This window comes from Cotesia glomerata, linkage group LG3 (genome assembly GCF_020080835.1).
Source record: "Cotesia glomerata isolate CgM1 linkage group LG3, MPM_Cglom_v2.3, whole genome shotgun sequence".
Lineage (NCBI taxonomy): Eukaryota > Metazoa > Arthropoda > Insecta > Hymenoptera > Braconidae > Cotesia > Cotesia glomerata.
This window is the reverse complement of record NC_058160.1, coordinates 22992720-23011981: the sequence shown is the minus strand read 5'-3', so window position 1 is coordinate 23011981 and position 19262 is coordinate 22992720. Positions and strand designations below refer to the sequence as shown.

Below are 19262 nucleotides of genomic sequence, written 5' to 3'. Positions count from 1 at the left end.
AGCTCAAAAACGTCATTGGTACAATTTTAAGCGCCTAAGTATGGAATTAGCGGGAAGTTGCAGGGATGGCCTTCAGGGTCAACCGTTTTCCTAATTTTTTTTTTTTTAAATGAACCAAAAACATTTTTTCAGGCGACAAAAAAAAATTTTGATTTTAGAAAGAATGATACATATTATTGAAGAAAATTGAGTGGTAAAATAAAGAAAATTTTTTCACGGGTAATTGTGACTAGATCTTAAAATTGCGAAGTAAGTATTGGATGATAATGATAATCCAGGTGAACAAAAAAACAACCAGCCAGCGTACAACGCTGAGTGACTGGAAAGGCTCCAAAATGAAAAGTATCAATTTACAAGGGACTTGTTAATGTTTGCGATGAGAAGGACTAAGTGAGGTCGAATTAACTTGCATTATATTACTCCTTACACGCTACTGTCTTCTCCTGCTTAATTCTTGATATAAGTGTGTGTATCTTGGATTACCTGTCTCAATGCTCGACTTACACACGGTGCATATAATTCGAACATTATACGGCACTTATTTATTTTCCATGTCATACGATACCTTGTTTACAGTCCCGCAAATTTCCATTCCCCGTTTTCAGAATTCTGTTCTATATATCTATAATGCGTGTACTCTAATGAAGTAGCCGCAGAATTAACCCGAGGCGTAATTAAAAAGTAACTTCGAGGAGGATAAGTAAGACTAAGCGAATTAATAACAAAAATAAGTAAATAATAGCCAGTGGAATAAAAAATAAAGGGTTTAAAAATAAAAATTCAGCTGTCGGGTGGCTCGTTAGATCTTACGGGAGGTCTCTAAAACAATAGGTTGGCGCCCAGTTGTACAGACCGGACACTCGGTTGTATTCAGCGATCAGGTGAGCTTACCACTTTTTCACGAGGACAATGGACGACTACTCTACATACGTACCCATTAAAGCAGCGAAGCACGCATTAATACCGCGAGCACCCGATGCGAACGCATTACAAAATTCACGAGAAAAAATGGTTAAATATTTAAGTACAAGAGCAAGAGCAAAAGAGGAGTAAGTATTCGGAGGATTGGCCTTCGCCACCTACAGCAAGTTCACTGGCGCCATTTCGTGGAATAATATACGAGGGCATACGCCAGAGACGGTAAATTATATCTCTAATGCCCTCAGTGTGTGTAAGGAAGATAAAGAGACATAAAGGTATACAGTAATTTTCTGCCGACGTTTTCTTGGCTCAATATTTTTTTATTATTCGCCGTTTGCTATTCAAGCCTCCATTTATTTTCAGGACTCTAATCTATTATTTACATGATGGTACCGAAATTATTTCATACTTTGCTTTTTTAGAGCGAATTGAGTTTTAATATACCAAATTTTTTTTTAATTGATACGATTTTATTAGCTGGACCTATATGAATGGAACGGAATCTTTTAAGACCAAAATAATTTTGGATCAAAAAGTTGAGAGTGAAAATAAAATGATTAATAGTAAAATATATTATTGTAAAAAAAACGAAAATTTATTTTGATAATTACTCAATCTCAATAAATATCAACCAATATTTTTTTTTAATCACTTAATTTTTATCGAAATTATTTTTTACTTTTAAGTTTGATTTGCCATAAATCCATATTTTTTGGTTCTACAATTTCTTTTTAATTATTTTGGTAAAATAAGAGGCTTATCATTTTAATTAACCCTTCAGTACCCTCGCTATAAGAATTTTTCTCACGCAACAACATTCAACTTATAGGATGTCGCTGCAGTGTAAGTGAGACACTAAAAAGAACGTGGGTACTGAAGGGTTAAAGAGCTTACTTTTTGGTTATCACCACAGTTAATATCATTTAAAGAATCAACAGACTCGATAGAGTCTGGCGCCAAGTTCCGTTCTCAAGCCAGACTACCGAGTGTGTATATACCGTAAGCAGAACGGTTTTTTGAGGTTACAAATTTTTTTTCAAATTTATTTTGATTGTTTTTTTTATATGATATTTTATAATAGTAGTTCATGCTTTTTATTGCGCGTATTACTTGATTATTATCAATAATCTTTATAATTTCTATTTAAATTTATTAAAAATAATCAGCACAAACTATAGCGACCCAGATTTTTAGATTTTAACTTTTTTCTTATGTAGAAAGCGGACGGCCAGAGACTAAATAATATAAGGATGCATGCTAATCTTATAATAGATGGGAAACTACAGTGAAAAAAAGATATTTAACAGCTTGCAATTACACACGCCAGGCGGCGCATGAATAACTTTTACATGAACTATAGCTTAAAGGGGATAGTTTGCCATCGGCAATGTATTAAATTAAAATTGTCAATTTTTATTATAATTCCAAAAAATACTGAAATCCGAACAAAAACAGTTTCACTGTAAAAAAATCACGCCAAGTCCACGTTCATAAGACTATTAAGAAAAAAAAATTTTATTTCTTTACAAAAAGATATAGAATAAAAAATTAAAAAATCTAAGTAACCGATATGGTTGTATATGATTTTCGGAAATTAAAAAAAATTTTGTTGTAAATTTAAAAATTAAAAGAAACAACTTTGGAACGTACTTGGTGTGCGTCATTGTGTACTTCAATTTTTTTTTAAAAGTCCTAGTAGATAGATTTTAGGAATTTCATAAAAAGTGAAATTTTTCGTAACCACGCACACTATATACGTTCCAAAATTGTTTCTTTTAATTTTCAAATTTACAACAAAATTTTTTTTGATTTCCGAAAATCATATACAACCATATCGGTTACTTGGATTTTTTAATTTTTTATTTTATATCTTTTTGTAAAGAAATAAAATTTTTTTTTCTTAATAGTCTTATGAAAGTGGACTTGGCGTGATTTTTTTACAGTGAAACTGTTTTTGTTCGAATTAAAAACACCGTAAAATCGCCGCATATTTGTCAAAAAGTTGCCAACAGCCACCAATTAATAATATTCCAGGATTTCAAGTAAAGCTTCAAATTTCACTCGCGTCCTTTTAATGGTCGCCGTATCCCTTGATCCGGTCAAAGACATGAGCTTTAACTACGAAATGCTATAGCTGATAGGTAATCGAGACAGAAAAAGGTAGTCTGTTCCTACACTCGTGCTCTTTTCAATGAAAATTCGGTCCGCTAAAAAAAAACCGAATAGTTGCAGCAGAGTTGAACATTCAATGAAATCCAGCAAAGCGGTAAATTTTTTCAATGAAACTCCGTTGCTTTTAATTATGAATATGAATAAAATATCACGGTTCATGTTCGATCTGCAAATTTATTTGTATACACAAACAACGGTTGAGTTTTTGGTGACCTACATAAATCAGAATAATTTAACAACGACTCTATCTCTACCTCTACTCTATTTCTCTATATGTTTTGCACAAAAGCGATTGTAGAGTGCTCGTACACGTACTCGTATTTCGGTTTTGGTGGGCATTTTCTCTATTATCTTCCTCCCCATTGGCAAATTTATCGCGAGCGTATTGCTATAAAATGTGTCATTCGAATTATACCCCGATACTGAGTATAGAGTAGAGCTTTGATTACACAACTCCGATACAGAATACAAAGCAACAATAACATTCACTAGTATTAAATAACATTTTGATTTTAAGCAATTAAATATTGTTAAATAACAGTTTACATGCGTTATTAAATTTTCATTAACTGCGCGCACTCCCCCGGGGATTAAATACCAATAACTGAGCACACATATACAAAAATATGTCACAAATTAATGCCGTATCAAATATTTAAATTTTAATTTCAATAACTGAAAAATCAAAGACCTAAATAATTTCAATGTTGCTTTTACATTTGTCATAGTTTTTTTTTTAACATTAAAGCTTCTCAGCGCAATGATATCCACTCGTGCGTAATAAAAGAGACTTTAAAAAAAAAAAAAAACAGGAATTTTTATCTGAATACACAGCACTAACGAGACCGTAAGCGGAATTTCTCTGGTTGAATATCACCGCGACAAGAGTTAGCACACCGAGGGATAAGAAAGTGGGAGAAAAAATACATTAAAGTTTAACATCTTTCACTAAACTGTACATATAATAACACAGAGTACTACAGTACTGAGCTTTTTCTGATGCTACGGTGCTTTGTGAGTCTGCATGCTCTTGTAACACGTACCGAGAAAAACCTGGATAAGATATCACTGAACGTGCTACCGGAAATTATACATTGCTACAGTAACTGCATATAATATTTATATTTATATTTATATTTGTATGCATAATAATAATAACCATGCAACTATAATCGCAACTATAACTATGCTTCGTGTATATATATTATATTTATAAATTAATGTTTGTACAATGTGGATAGTATACAGGTATATAAATAACAACAACTACCACTTAGAATTGTAAACAAGCTCGACTCTACTCGACATCCGTATCGTAATTAATGCTAATTGTCCTCGCGAGCTTTTATACGAGAATTATGCGACTCTACGATAGCTGTAATCGCTCGGGCTGCAGTAGTGCTTCAAGCAGTATTTATCTGGGAAATTCGAGTGATTAACTTTTCAAACTACCGGGTACGACCGAGAAATATATACATCTATATATTTATATATTATCTTAACCGAATAATTAAATCATTTATTTATTTATTCATTTAATAAATAATTAATCGCTCATAACATTTATCGATAATTACTTATTTATGTTTATTGTTTCAATTAATTCTTCGAGAGCGAGTTATTGCTTTGTTGGTTCAGCGAGCTAATTAAATCCAATATCCTGACACTTGTATTCAAAGTATCAATACACACTCTCAGTGCTATTAATTGTTAGGTTTTCATACAATTGGTATCGCATTAATTTTTTTATGATAATTCAATACTTTGCGACGATTTATTAAAGCATGCATTTAAAAAAAATTGATTGATTCGAAAAAAAATTTTCTGTTTAAAATTTTGTTATTGTTTTGGGTTTAGATAAAAATTTGATTGTTTCGATCGAAGATAAAAAATTTTCAATTAAAGTTCTCTTCAAGATAATTTTGTTCTTAGAAAAAAATATTTCTCTCAAATCAAATAATTTTCTTTGTAATGTTTTTTAGGCCTAAGAGCTGATTAGTTATTGAAAACGATCGATTCAGCAGATTAAAATTTATTAAAAAAAAAAATATTTTCTAAAAATTTTATTTTCGAGATTACTCAAAATTTATTGGTGCGAATTACTTTAAATATCCTAAAATATCTAGGGGCAAAGAAACTTTTTCTATTGCTGTCAATCCCGTTTGAATCGGTCGAGCCGTTCAAAAGTTATGAGAGGTTTACGTTCATACACACACACACACACACACACACACACACACACACACACACACACACACACACACACACACACACACACACACACACACACACACACACACACACACACACACACACACACACACACTTCTGTAAAATAGTTTCACAAGCTTCTGTAAAATAAATTGTTTTTTAACAAAAAATATAGTAAATAATGCTGTTATTTAACTCGCGACCTAGTTCGTACTTTACCTATATAATTTTTTCTATAATTCAAAAATTTTAGAACACGTTTAACTGAAAAATATTCTTTGGTTTTTAAAGTTTACTCAGCCCATTATACCTCCCAAACACTTCGAGAGTTGAAAATGTTGGGGGCTCATTTTGCCCCCAAATATTTTTGGATATTGAAAATTTTAGGGGGCCCATTTTGCCCCCAAATATTTTTGGATATTGAAAATTTTAGGGGGCCCATTTTGCCCCCCCCCCCGTTCCCCTACTACTTACTATGTATAATTATATTTTGTATGGAACCCTGTTATTGGCCATGCTGTTGGGTTCATTGTTTAATAAATAATTAAATAAATAAAATTACCTGCTACGGTGAGAGTTGCGTTCCTGCTGCTAACGCTGCCGGCTTGGTTCTTCGCTACACACCAGTAGACTCCTCCATCCTGTTCCTTCTTCCCGTGCATCACTCTCAGGAAGAAAAGCGAGCCCGTGGGCAGCAAAACGCGGTGGGATTTGGCATCTCCCGGGGATGTTTGTACCGGTTCCCCGTCTTTGTACCACTCTATCGTCGGCTCGGGTTTCCCCTCGGCTTTGCAGTTCAGTGTCACTGGTTCGTTTTTCGCGACAATTATATCCGATGGGTGCTCTGTTATTCTCGGCGTACGCAATTGTGCTGCAACAGAAATAAAAAATAAAATTGTTATTTTAAAACAAACAAACATAATTATCATTTCAATCAATTTGGTCCGTGAAATTTCTGAGTTTGTCATTAAATAATTACATAAATATTTCAACGACTGGCAACCAAACTAATGGACTGCCCATTAATTGAGTTATATTGTGCCGATGAAAGCACGCTGCAGTTAATCATCCTCAAAAATGGTAAAATGGACCGAGGGTTGATACACCCGAATAGAAAATATTTTTAGATTTCTCTAAAGAGAATTTGATTCCGTGTTATTTCTATTAGCACGATACGAGGAACTAATTAATTTCCATCATCGAATGAGGATAATTTTTCATTTCCATCATATTCAACAACCAACAGACTTATCAGCTGTGTTTGTACTTGTATGTGAGCGAAGTAGAAAGAGAAAGAGGGATAGGGAGGAATATAACGGCGCCGGCCCAACGTCGATCGATTTTACGGCATTCACGCACACGTCACCCTAATGTTCCTGGTTCATGCGATGCGCACGATCACCCTGCTAGCATAGCTAGCAGCCCTTACTCCAGCCAGAGTCGGAGCCCAATCTATTCAGCTCAATCAAAACTTCCTAGACATACAAAACGAAATGTTCGTGGCAAATTACCTGCGTTTTACTTCTGGTTTGCTTACTTGTACTTGGATTTATACATGGATCTACGAATACTCAATTTGCTTGGAGTTACATGCAAAAAATATAATAATGGTAAAAAAAGGATAAAGCTTATATCCCTACAAATCATCTAACACTCAACGCTCCACGTTCAACAAAAAGAGTTTAAGTTTACCTGGCGATTATAAAACGATTTATTATATAAATATTATTTATTTCTTCATTTTGTTTCCCCTATTCTATTTTTTTTTATTTTTTTTATACATACATACACGTAAAACGTCAATTTACGAGCTGGGTTTATCTCGAGAAAAATTATGAAGTGAAATGAATAAAATGAAATATTATAAAAATGGGGAAATAGTTTTAATGAAAGCGCATTAAAAACAGGAAGCCGTAATCGTGATATTTGTTGAGGTTTCAAAAGACTGAACGTTACAGGTACTCGCTTAGGAGTAAAGAGTCGGGCTCGACGACTATTATTACTGTTCCAAGCTGCAATTGAAGTTGGTTCTATATTAAAGGGTTGAACGCGCTGCGTGTGTGCGTATGGGATGGGTGAGAGTAAAGGGAAGATAGAGAAAAGGAATGAGAAGCCAGTGTGTAAAGAGGGAATGAGGAAGCGAGGAATGAAGCGAAAGCAAACAGTAAAGGGGTGATGTTTTCTCTCGTTTCTTTTGCTAGTTCGCCGGCTAGATGCTGAGCTAACATGCGTCTGGATGTCTGGATCAAGGAGGCTACTGCCTGGAGCCTCGATGTCGGAAAAAAGGAAAGGAACTGGTACGTACAAGGAATCAAAAGGACTTCGTAATGATATTTTATTCAGATATTATGCATAAAACATTCTTTCAGTCCGGTTTTGTTTTAAAGGCCGTCATATTTTATTATTCATTTTTATGGCTTCAACTTTGAATTGAATTTTTTGTAGAGCCAAGGATCTGACCTTACGAGATATTTCTTGAGGGAGAGAGAGTTCAATTTTCAGGTAATTACGGCTTCAATGCCGGCAAGGTGGAAAATAGAGATTAGATCTGCAAAAATTTGGAAATTTTGTTTTTTTTTTTTGTGAGATAATAAAAGTCTAGACATTTGAGATTAATTTTGGTTTTAAAAATTATCTTCTTTGATAGTATTACACCTAATTGAATGTAATGGTTTGAAATTATCTGTTTATAAGCGGAATTATCGATTTTTTTTTTATGCGACTGAGGGTTTTTATTTAGGATGTGATTGAAGCAATTTTTGTAAAAAATAATTTTTCAAACTTTTCCGGGAGTTTTTTATAGAGATAAAAAAAACTTTGTCAATGGCGAATAATCCTTAAGCGATCGTGCGTGACATTTCCACGAGGCATTCATCAAAAACACGAAAATTGAAAAGGAATTGAGAAAATGAAAAAAAATAATTTAAACTTTTTTGCCAGCCGAATCAGTGTAGTCGGATCCGAATGTAAAACGCTCGACAAAGTAAACCGGGAAATTCAATCACATCCACACGTGTGCATTGCATAAAATTTAAGCGGAAGTAAAACAAAAACATAAAAAAAGCAAAACGTTATTATCGCGTAATAAAAAAAAGATCGGCAGAAGAGGAAAATAATTCTAAAACCGCAAATTTATGGTGTTTAAAGAAAAATATCAGTATTTCTTTGGTGGAACATACGCTGCAGAACAATCACCAGGGGACGAGGAACCACCGAATAGAGAAGAAGAATTATCGAGACTTTGGGTGCTGTAATGGCTCGGAGTTTGCGGGATGTGTGAAATCCCATGCCCTAGGGATCATTAGAGGGAACAAATTGTAGCTCCATAAGGGGCAGTTCCGCAGTCTCGTGATAAAGACATTAGCGTTTCCAGGTTTACCATCACCACCGTAGAAAATATACTACTAGTAGACTAACGCTCACATTTACATTCACAGTGCAAACTGTGCGTGTTGTCGTAAGCTATAGTATTAATACACGGGGTACAGTTTTGTTACGAGTTAAGTTTAGTCCTAAATGTGCGTTTGCACGATATAATATAATATTGTATTATACCCGGACCAGCGAGTGGAGTAGAGGGCTGATGAGAAAATGATTAGTCAGCTTGGAAGTAAGCTCCCGGTACTCATCTTCATCCCGGCTTTATGTCTTACGCATCTGCTATTATTTTTGCTCATCCTATCACGAGCAGACGATATTAATTGCTCAATTTATCACCATTTAGCACGACTACACTCTCTATGGAATTTTAATCTTGTATGTTATTTATTTTTAATAAAATTTAATAGAATTTAAATGTGAAATTAATAGACACTTATTTTTTTCTTCTTTTAAGAAAAAATTTCAAACAAATTATTTTTGTAGCTCGTGAGTTGTTCATAAGTTGAGGAAGTAACTACTCTATGCCTTGAAGTTGGAACCCAAACGTATATAGTGAACTTCAACCCTGCAGTCGATAGTTGAGAGTCATCATCCGAATTATGTAAACTATTTCCCTAACTCCTCCATCTTCTGGTGAACAATATGCCAAACATTCGGTAACTAAACTCTCCTTTTATTCAAAACAGTAAAGTGTATCGCGTCTTGAAGCTTTTATCTCAAGAATGTGTAGAGTTTTATGCACTTATTGGAATTTTTAGTACTTGAGTATGTATACTGCACTTTGAAATACTTATACATACTTAACATTTGCCTCATATTATTTTTATTTCCAATATTTTACGACAGAATAAATAAACTTTGCTTTAGTATATACATTCTGCACATCACATATGCAATCGTAATGTTAGCAGTAAAGCAAACCATCAAGCATTTTTGATATCGCATATTAAACGGCGATGAGTATCGAGACAGAAAAATACGTAGTCTGCTCTTTACTTTGGATTTTACAAAAGTGAGTATGATGTGATGTCATAAAAATTTGTCGAGTAAGCAGAGTTGTAAAAAAATGACGTAGACTTTTTATCCAGCATTGAGTAGTCGTAGAATCGGAAAAATGCCAGGCTTTAAGGCCACTCTGGTGGATGTTATGGTTATAAGTACACTGAGCTACTACGAAAATAGAAAGCAGAGAGCAGAGGGTGTATCATCTAAAAAGTAAAGTAAAGTTGAGTCGGGAAGAGCCGAGCATATTGCATCCTCATAAACGGAACCCAGGATAGATAGGGTAAGATGCGATGGATACTGGTTGGCGGAAGAGCGAGCATTGGACTCGGTGGTGAATGTCGAGACCAAGGAAAATAAAAATACCGGCCACGGGGATGAGTACCAGAGTTTAGTACTGATGGGGTGGGTTGTGTTCTGTTGGTAACCGTCGATCGCGGTTTCTGCGGTTTTACATTTCCGTTCGACGAGACGACGCCGCACTTTACCGTCTACTTTTGCAACATCGACAGTGAACTCCAGTATACAGTAGCATACTATTTCATCTGGATCTCCAACTCAATCTATCGCCTCCATCTGCTCCTATCTCCGATCCACCCACATCTACACCGCATTTTCCATCCGAACCGGAGAAAAGAGACAAATTAGCCGTAGCCGTATCCACTAAAATCGATCAACCAAACAACCAGAGCCAGCTTTCCACCAAACGGCAAACAAACGAACACAAAACGGAAAAAGAAATATCAAATATTTCATACCCGGTAATTTATTCCGTTGGAACATCTGCCTTTTTATATTTTAATTAAACCTGACGAAGGTATCAGTTTTTTGGTAGTTTAATGAATCCACCGAGAGGTTTTACTGCTGATTTATACCAAAATCCGAGATTTGCTTAAGAAAAACCGGAACAGTTTTAATGCTAGCGAGAGCTGCATTCCGATCGGGTTCTGGAAGCTTGTCGATGTCGATAAAAACCCGCGTGTCTGGCGTTCCACCACGTAGGAATGAATCCTTTCCGTTTCTTTCACTCTCACAAAGAGAGAGAGAGGACTAGAGGCTTCAGACTTCGGACGCATCTCACGTTTCCAGGTTTGAAAACACTATACAACACCAGTGACCCAACAAAAAGAACCCATCTATCAATTACCTTGTCATTTAGCTTTTTTGCTGGCTTTTTTGAGCCGTACACGAGTACTCCCGCTGAAAAACAGATTGTTTTTGTCCTCCTTTTTCTCTTTCATTCTTGTATGTTTTGTTGCTCTGCAAGGAGGAAAGAAAAAGTAACAAGTTCTGCAAATAACGCAGACAATCGATCTTACCGACTGAACCGGCAAAAAGCTCCAGTCGTTAAACTACCAATCAGACCACGGATTGATTGGGGTCTTAAAGTATTAGCGTAACGAGGAATTAGCTCGGAATGTCGCCTCCTGTTTTTACACGCAAGAAAAATCATAAATCATTGGATGATTGGTGGAGATTTTTTGAATATCTTGCTCGCATTGCGAAGATAGTGATGGGTAACAAGATTTTTTGGAGTTTTAATTTTTTCTTGCACATTCTGTTTTTTATTTTTGGTTGAAGATAGTTGTAGTTAGAGTCATATATAGTTTCAGTAATTACACTTATTGTTGTGATAGTTATGGTTATGGTTATGACTTAATAATATGTTTGTTATATGTTTTTAGCAAACCCTGGAAGGAATGCTCGATGAATGTCGATTTTAGGCGAGCACAAACTCGGAACCAGTTTCGAGGGCAAAAAAATGAATAATAAAGCCCAGAATAAAAAGACAACCGGCTGCATTGACTCGGTCCAGTCTCATCCTTATTCTGTGGTAGTTATTATTCTTGGGCGCGAAAACCGGACTGAAAAGAAGCTGAGAGGAGACAATATTATATCGCGGGAAGTTTTTTTTTGAATTTAGTTTTAAATTTTCTTTTTGTGTTATTTTTATTACCGAGAGTCGAGGCGATTTACGGTGTCGCCCGTCAGCGTTCGCTAGCACGACTTTTGTACAACAATCTTCTATATACTAGTGAGTAAGAGGAAAGTTTATAAAAACTAAAACTCTGTAAGAAGCACTGAGCATCAGTTTTAGTCGGCAATAAAATTCAATGATGTAAACTCTGAGATCGCGAGAAATCGGAGATCTTTAGATTTTGCCGAGACAAAGAATAAATTCGTTTTGCTTTTATTACTTTCAAATAAACTCTTAAGAGATCGTGAATACCTTTAGTCGGATTGTTTATCCATTGATTTTCGGCTATCGACTATATAATTAAGAAAATGAGAAAAACTTTGCGACGGGCATTTTTACATTTTAACAGACATTTTTATAGTGAAATTTTTGATCATTAGAAAGCTCTTGACGTGATTTTGTGTGTTTTCACTATTTTGGATATTATTTTGGTAATAGTCTTTTTATGAAATTCACTTTTATCTATACAATTATTAAAGATTGATCCTGGAATAGCAACATTATCATTAAAAGTTGTTCCAAAAGTACTCGAGCTATGTATAATATAATTAAAAATATAAAAAATTTTTGATAATGATGTTCGCAAGACTTTTCTCCGAAAGAAAGTAAGAACATAAAAAAGAAATGACATCAGGTGTGTGGATTAAATTTTAGGGCGTCAGAAGTACTCCCACGACGTGTCTATCCCACTAGGCCGAGACCCTCGTCGTAAAGCAGCCACCCACGCATGCCAGTGCGTACATAATACTGAAAAGCATTAATTCCTCTTAGAGGGAAAGAGAGGATCAGCATCCTCACTCCTCGCTCCAAGCGTGTACACTTATTTATTTATTTACTTATTTATCTCGAGACATATATCTCTGAATTTGCTGGAAGCGAATGATGTCTTGATGTGTCGCGTCGTTTGCTCTGTACTCGGTAATCCACGCTCGACACACCACGCACCAATAATATAAAGTTGTGGGACTTGTGTGGATTTGAGAGTGTAGAAGCCCGTGATTAACCTGTCACTAAAGCTTTCAAGCTTTCATTTCTCCCGTAGCTTTTGATACTGGATTTATATTATTTTTTATAGTCTCACATATTTATTTATATACTTTATTCTTCATCAGGGTCCGTAGCGAACCGAGGACGTACGTGTGGCCCAAGTATTATTCGCGATCGCAATTTTCAATTCTCCACGCCTCGTTCCTTTATTAACAGCGTCCGAATAAGGTTTCGTTATAATTCAAACTGGGGTCTAAAAGCCTCCAGCCAGCCTTCAGCCTTCGCCCTTTTTTCGGCAGATAAACTTTTTAACTCTTTTACTTTATTTTATTTTCTCCATGTTGTTTCAGATTCAGTGCAGCGGATTCGGAATTCTCGATTCTTTGTGGTCATCCAGTCCGCCGAGCTCTAAAATAGGAATCGGACGATCGAGACCCCGAAATAGATTCCAGGAATACGTTCCAATTTTTAAGGACTAAGCGTGTATTGTGCTCCGGTTTGATTTTAAATTCTAGGAGCTAAGAAGCGACAACTCTTTTTTTGCTTCTACTTTTTATTTCATCCCAAAAATCAACAAATAGGAACATGAATACCGAGGATATTTTTTCCTGTTTTGTTATCGACTTAAAACGTCACATGTAACACCTCCCTACTTATATTTAATCCATTCCCAAACTCAAATCCACGGAAATGAATTAATTGTTCTTCAATATTGTAGCTTACAAAGAAGATTGATTCAGCAAATTAGCTCAAAGGGTTGATAATTCAACTATTTGCACGTCAAACCAAGATCCAGGAGCCTGCTCTATCTACGAAAAGTAGCGGATAGGAGGAATGAGGAGGAATTTATGCTCGTGGATCTCTGTGGGAATCCCTCTTGTCGCGATACAAATGTATATAGTTGACTTCTCCGAAAGGGACTCTGACTGGTAAGTAGTCGTAGAGGAATAGAAATAGGAATCGGAATATCAAGAGCTGGAGCAATAGCTGGAGGTCGAAGAGTATAAGTAGATCCAGAGTCAGAGTCAGAGTCAGGATAGCTTAATTAAATATCTAAACGGGCATCGAGAGCAGAAAGGACGAAGGATGCGGACAGTCTTGATATTCCTGAGTGGTACAAGCTTACGCTTACTTAGTCTTGGTCTTCTTCAACCTCATCTTTGTCTCTGTCTTAATCTCAGCAAGCTCTTTGTCGCTATTTCGTACCCGTTGTTGTAGTCGTTGTCGTTGTCGTCGTTCTCGTGTTACCGCCGTGACCTACGGCAGTTCTACTTCTACTTTTACTTCCATTCCCCTGGTTCTTCTTCTTGTACTCCTCCACCAGCGAGCAGCTCCCAGTGCAGTCTGTCGTTAATTAATAAGACTTTAACGGTAAGACGTGAGCATACATGTCTTGTTCGTGTACGTCCATTTCGTCTTGCTCCTTCCCTTCTCATCTAAGCACTTACTCACTCGACAATCAAGCGGTCCATTCTCAGCGTGATGGAGTCGTACAAGAGATTCCTTAGTAGAGCCACAGAAGAAGCCAACGCTGGCTGGTGATGTGGATGTTCCGTAGATCCATGAGGATACATCCACTACATACATTTACCACTTTAATTCTTGGTGTGTACATGCGGACTACCGACTCCCTTCTTCTTCTTCTTCTTCTTCTTCATCTTTTTCTGCTTCTTCGTCTTCTTCTTATAGTAACTGCCGGAAAACCCATCTTAAGAATCAATCTCTTTCAGCCCTGTGTTGGATTTATCCTCGTGCATGGACGAGGGTCATGCTCCAATGAAGACCAATTCAAGTTGGAAGCATGTTAATGCTAAGAACAGAAACTCGGTAAGCCACTGTATTATTTTTATTATTTATACTCCGGCATCACGAGAAAATGAACACCGCCCAGGGTTTATTTAATTAAGAGATTTTGAGATTTTGCCGGATAAAGTGAAAGCTAATAAGTAATAATAAAAGCAAGGCTAACCCGTAGTCGTTTAATTCTTATGTTTATTCTGAGTTAATGAGCGAAAGAATTATACGGAGAAGCTTCAACGAGTTATTGTAGAGTTGGTCAGAAAAATATTACAAGAGAGAGGGTTCTTATATTATATTATTTTTATTTACTCTTCGTCAGCTGGTTATTGTTTGTGTAAAAGGAAAAGTAAAAAGGCGAATATTAATTGACGCAATTAAACACCGGGTATCTCCGCGCGGACACTCTCAGCTTGTATTAGTGAATGTAAGGCGCTATGCTAAGAAAAATTATCGCCCGAGGAGGAATTTTCTCTTGGGAGATTGTATTCAGCTTCAGGCTGGTGAGATTTTTTATGGATAATTAGAAGCTAATTATTTGCTGATTGACGACTAATTTCATACTCGAAGTTTTATGGGGTCTCATAAATTCTGGTTGTGTAAAATATAAAACTTGATTGGGAAATGTTAAATGTTAATTAATTAAAAAATCTTAAAGTACACACCTAAGTTCTTAAATTGAAATTGAAATTCAATTATATGATTATTTTTTAAACTTACATAGAAAATAAAAAATTCATCTCTTAATTTTAGCACAAAGTTTTCAATGATAAATTGAAAGTTAAGTTTTTTTTACTCATCATTAATGGATCCAGGAACATTGATATCTACTAATTAGTAATCACCGTTATGGTATAAAGCCCCGGGAGATTTTATTGCGTGTAAACACGCTAATTGCCGAATGCAAACTGAAAGAAAAGTTCTAAAGCGAAATAAATTAGCACATACACGTACATTTAGATAGACAGCGAGACATCGGAAAGGTATCACGTAGAGTTGCCTGGACTTTTATTCGATCCACTCGGGATTTTATCCAGTCATTACGCGGTTTTATGCGTCCCATCACACATAAATAACTAATGAACTTTTAAATTATTTATGCACATATTTACTTAGTATCTCTGCTTCGCGGAGTTTACTATAAATATATGCAGATAAATATATTTATTTGATCAAGATAACGAGGATTGATTACTCACTAAATAATAACTCAGGAGGAAGAGAGTGATGTATGCTAGATACATATTTATTATAATATCATCATGCTCTCTAAATTTATTTATCGCATCGATAAATTAAACTACTGCATCACATAAAATTGAACGTCAATTTGAATAGCCTCTGGGCCAATCGATTATCGTTTTATACATGACATATATGCTTGTGACACACAACCAAGCTAATCCAATTTTTCATATTTTATAAATATATATGTTCAACCATACCAATTAAACCCATTGTTCGCTTGCACATCGTAAAGTTGCTATTTTCTGGTTCGATTATTAAATTCTTCTATTAAACTTCCGCGTTTAATATAAATTTTTCTTTATTTTTCAGCAAAAAATTAATTGTCCAACCGAACTATAAAAAATAAATTAATGGCTAAAAAAAAGTAGAGGAAAATAGAATAAAAGTGGTAAATCCGATCATGGATCGCTTGGGTATTTTATAATTAAAATAATTAATTAAACGAATATGAATTTTCAATCAAAAAAGATAAATTATTTTTTTTTTTAAATTTTAAAGGTATTAACTTAAATGTATTTATATGATAAATAAATTTTTTAAATGAAGAAATCGATTTCCATGAGAGTGAAAGTAAGTATTGATTGGCGACCCTGCAGAACCCTAAATGTGGGATTAAAATATTAATTCTTATCTCTAACTTCCATCGGAATTAGAGTGACAGGTTTTCGGGTCCGATGGGCGCCAACAAAGTGACTCATGTGCTGTGTTGGATACGAGATTGGTGACATAAAAACAGAACAAAACAGTGATTCATTGAAAGCTTCTTAACTGGCATTATTATTATATCCATAACCAAGGAAAAGACCCTTTTACTTATTGGGTTTTTATTAATAAGGAATAATGATACAAGCGTTGACGTCTAAAACGTTACTTTGATAATTGGTAACGATACTATTATGTTTATCTGTAAAATCAGTTAATCTGGTAATTGAATGATATTTCATCCAGCGGTTTAATGTCTTATTTTTAGTAATAAAATTGCATCGTTGTCCCATGAGACCGCAGCGAAACGCGCAAAATGCGGTGCGACGTGTCGGTGGTTCATAAAAAATTCATGGGAATTTAAAACATAAATAATTTATATCCTGCCGGTTAAACGATTATCCGTCGTGATGCGTGACTATATATATATAAATATATAGTAAATACGAAAACAAAAAAAATGAATAAATAAATATGTACAAATACAAAGAGCTGAGACTTGGACATTGCATGCAATATATATTTAAAATATATATGTAATATAAATATAGTGACTGGATTTCTTTACGATATACTTCTCACTCCCTTAATTCCAATAATTTTTTGTGGTAACTTTATAAATAAAGAAATGTTTTACAACTTTTAATTCGCTTACGCGCCCGAGCATCTTAATTGTAATGCTAAGACAAATCTATTGCGGGAATTTAATGACATCTTGCGGCCACGTTGTAAACTCAAATTGTCAAGCTGGACATTAGCATATTAATTGAAAAATACGTCTTAAAGCTCATCGCTTAAATTATATCCCGACTGGTTTAAGAATAAGCAAAATAAAAAAAATGTTTTTTTTCATTTTTTCTATTGAGTTATTTATCGTTTCTTCATGCAATGATTACATATACATATGAAATCAATATCGATCAAATTCATGAGGTGTACTTGAATAACGGCTGCCAAAAAAAAGTTTACATCATACGAGGATGTGGATATCGAGCGTTGAGTTTTATTTATTACGAATAAACTCGGGTGATCGCCTCGAGCAACCTTTCATGGACCAGTACAGTGTGATACCTAAATTTCGGACCAAACTAATGTACCTGGATATTTTACATGTATGTATAAATAAATAAATAAATAAATATAATGTATTTATAAGTTGCGACACTGCATATGACTATTTATGTATATTTATTCATAAATAAACTCGCGCTTGTTGACTGGAAAAATATCATATTTATTTTTATGTACAATATAAATTTTCAAGCCTAAAAAAATAATTTAAATTTTTAAAACTATATTCAAGCAATTAAAATTGAGACGAAAAACCACTGGAGTGAAATTAAACTTTAAAAAAAAAAAAAAACACCGAGCGGGAATCGAACCGCAGACCTCAACCGCCGACCAAAAAGTGATTAAGAATAAAAAGTAAATGATTGATTGACTGGTAATTAATATGAATATAAATATAAATATAAATTTACAACAAAAGATGGATTGAGAAAAAATGCAAACTATCAATAGAATGAACATCAATCACTGGTGCTTAATATTTAGGTAACTGAATTGCAATGAGTTATTAGCTTGTGGCATGTGTGCGGGTGAATGTGTACGTAATTTGATAGGATCGACGCCTCGGGCGAGTGACGCGAGTGTCCATACTCACCTGCGGGCATGTAGATGCTTATACTACACACATACGGACAGAACACGAGGATATGCAGACTCGCATCCTTGCAGTCATATATCTAGCACATATCATCCCGACTCGCATTATCCGCGGTTACGCGTGTCATTTGCTCCGCTTGCACACATGCTGGATTTACTCGTGTTTCATTAGTTCGTGTGATGTCGCTCTCATCATAAATGGATATATATATGATACGATGTGGCTAATATACGAGTCTTGAACGAGAGTGTGAGCATCAACATGCTGTGGGTAATGCACTAGTACATGCAAATTACGAATATTAGGGCTTTAAAGAATGAATATTCGGTCCAAGAGTCTACGGTAGTTTAGTTGGGGAAGGACCCTGTCTGTCGCGATATTACTGTACCATACGCTTTTGCCAAAAGGTTCCAAGCATGTAAATGGCATTAGCTAAGTCTTTTGATGCCGTAATTCAATAAACAGAATTGATAGTGGGCGTACGCGTTATATTAATGCATCGGAAATTCGCGAGCCAGACGCACTGTGTCTATTGTCTCGTCCGTGGTTTAGAGGTCGGTTATTTGATTAGTAATTCGCGCGAGCTAATTCACGTCAATCATTTCATCAATCGCTGGATGCTAGACGCTAGACAAATGCTTCCTTCTTTTTTGAGTAATTAATTCAATTGAGATTAATTTCTCTATTGGAGTAGATAAACAGGAACTGTTTAACAAAAAAAAACTCTAAATCATTTTTGAGACATGCAAGATTTATTGATTAATTTCATGGGATAAATGCCCGACAAAATATCCATCTAATTCATCATAATCATTAATACTAGACCATGAAATTCATGAGCCCCTTTCTCTTCAGTCTCATTTAAAGTCTGGTTTTTTATTTCCAGGCGGTGTGTAACGCGGCGAATCGATATGTCGGTTGTAAGGAACGGGGAAAAAAGGTTCGGTAGGCTCGTATTAGGCACAAGGGATAAATTAGCATGCATATGTGATGTTAGTACGGAAAAATAGACTATAAGGACTCAATTATCCAGATTTGTTGGTGATTTTTTAGAACTGGTCGAAAATGATCGACAGATAGGCAGCAGTTTTCTTGGTGCCCGCGGGATAGGAATCGAGATAACATGCCTGATACGAATTTAAGAACATCTGCTCTTGTTGCATTTAGCTCGCGGTGGTGTTGGATGCGACGATCGAG

At 35.2% G+C, this 19262-nt stretch overlaps 1 protein-coding gene across 2 annotated transcripts in view; it reads right to left on the bottom strand.

The window, feature by feature from the left end:
- The window catches only part of LOC123262176 (protein sax-3-like), a 288567-nt gene that overhangs the window by 146326 nt on the left and 122979 nt on the right, over positions 1 to 19262 (bottom strand). For both annotated transcript variants that reach the window (XM_044724310.1, XM_044724309.1), the window contains exon 2: positions 5867 to 6175. In XM_044724310.1, coding sequence (XP_044580245.1) covers positions 5867 to 6175 — 309 coding nt within the window. The remainder of the gene's footprint in view (positions 1 to 5866; positions 6176 to 19262) is intronic.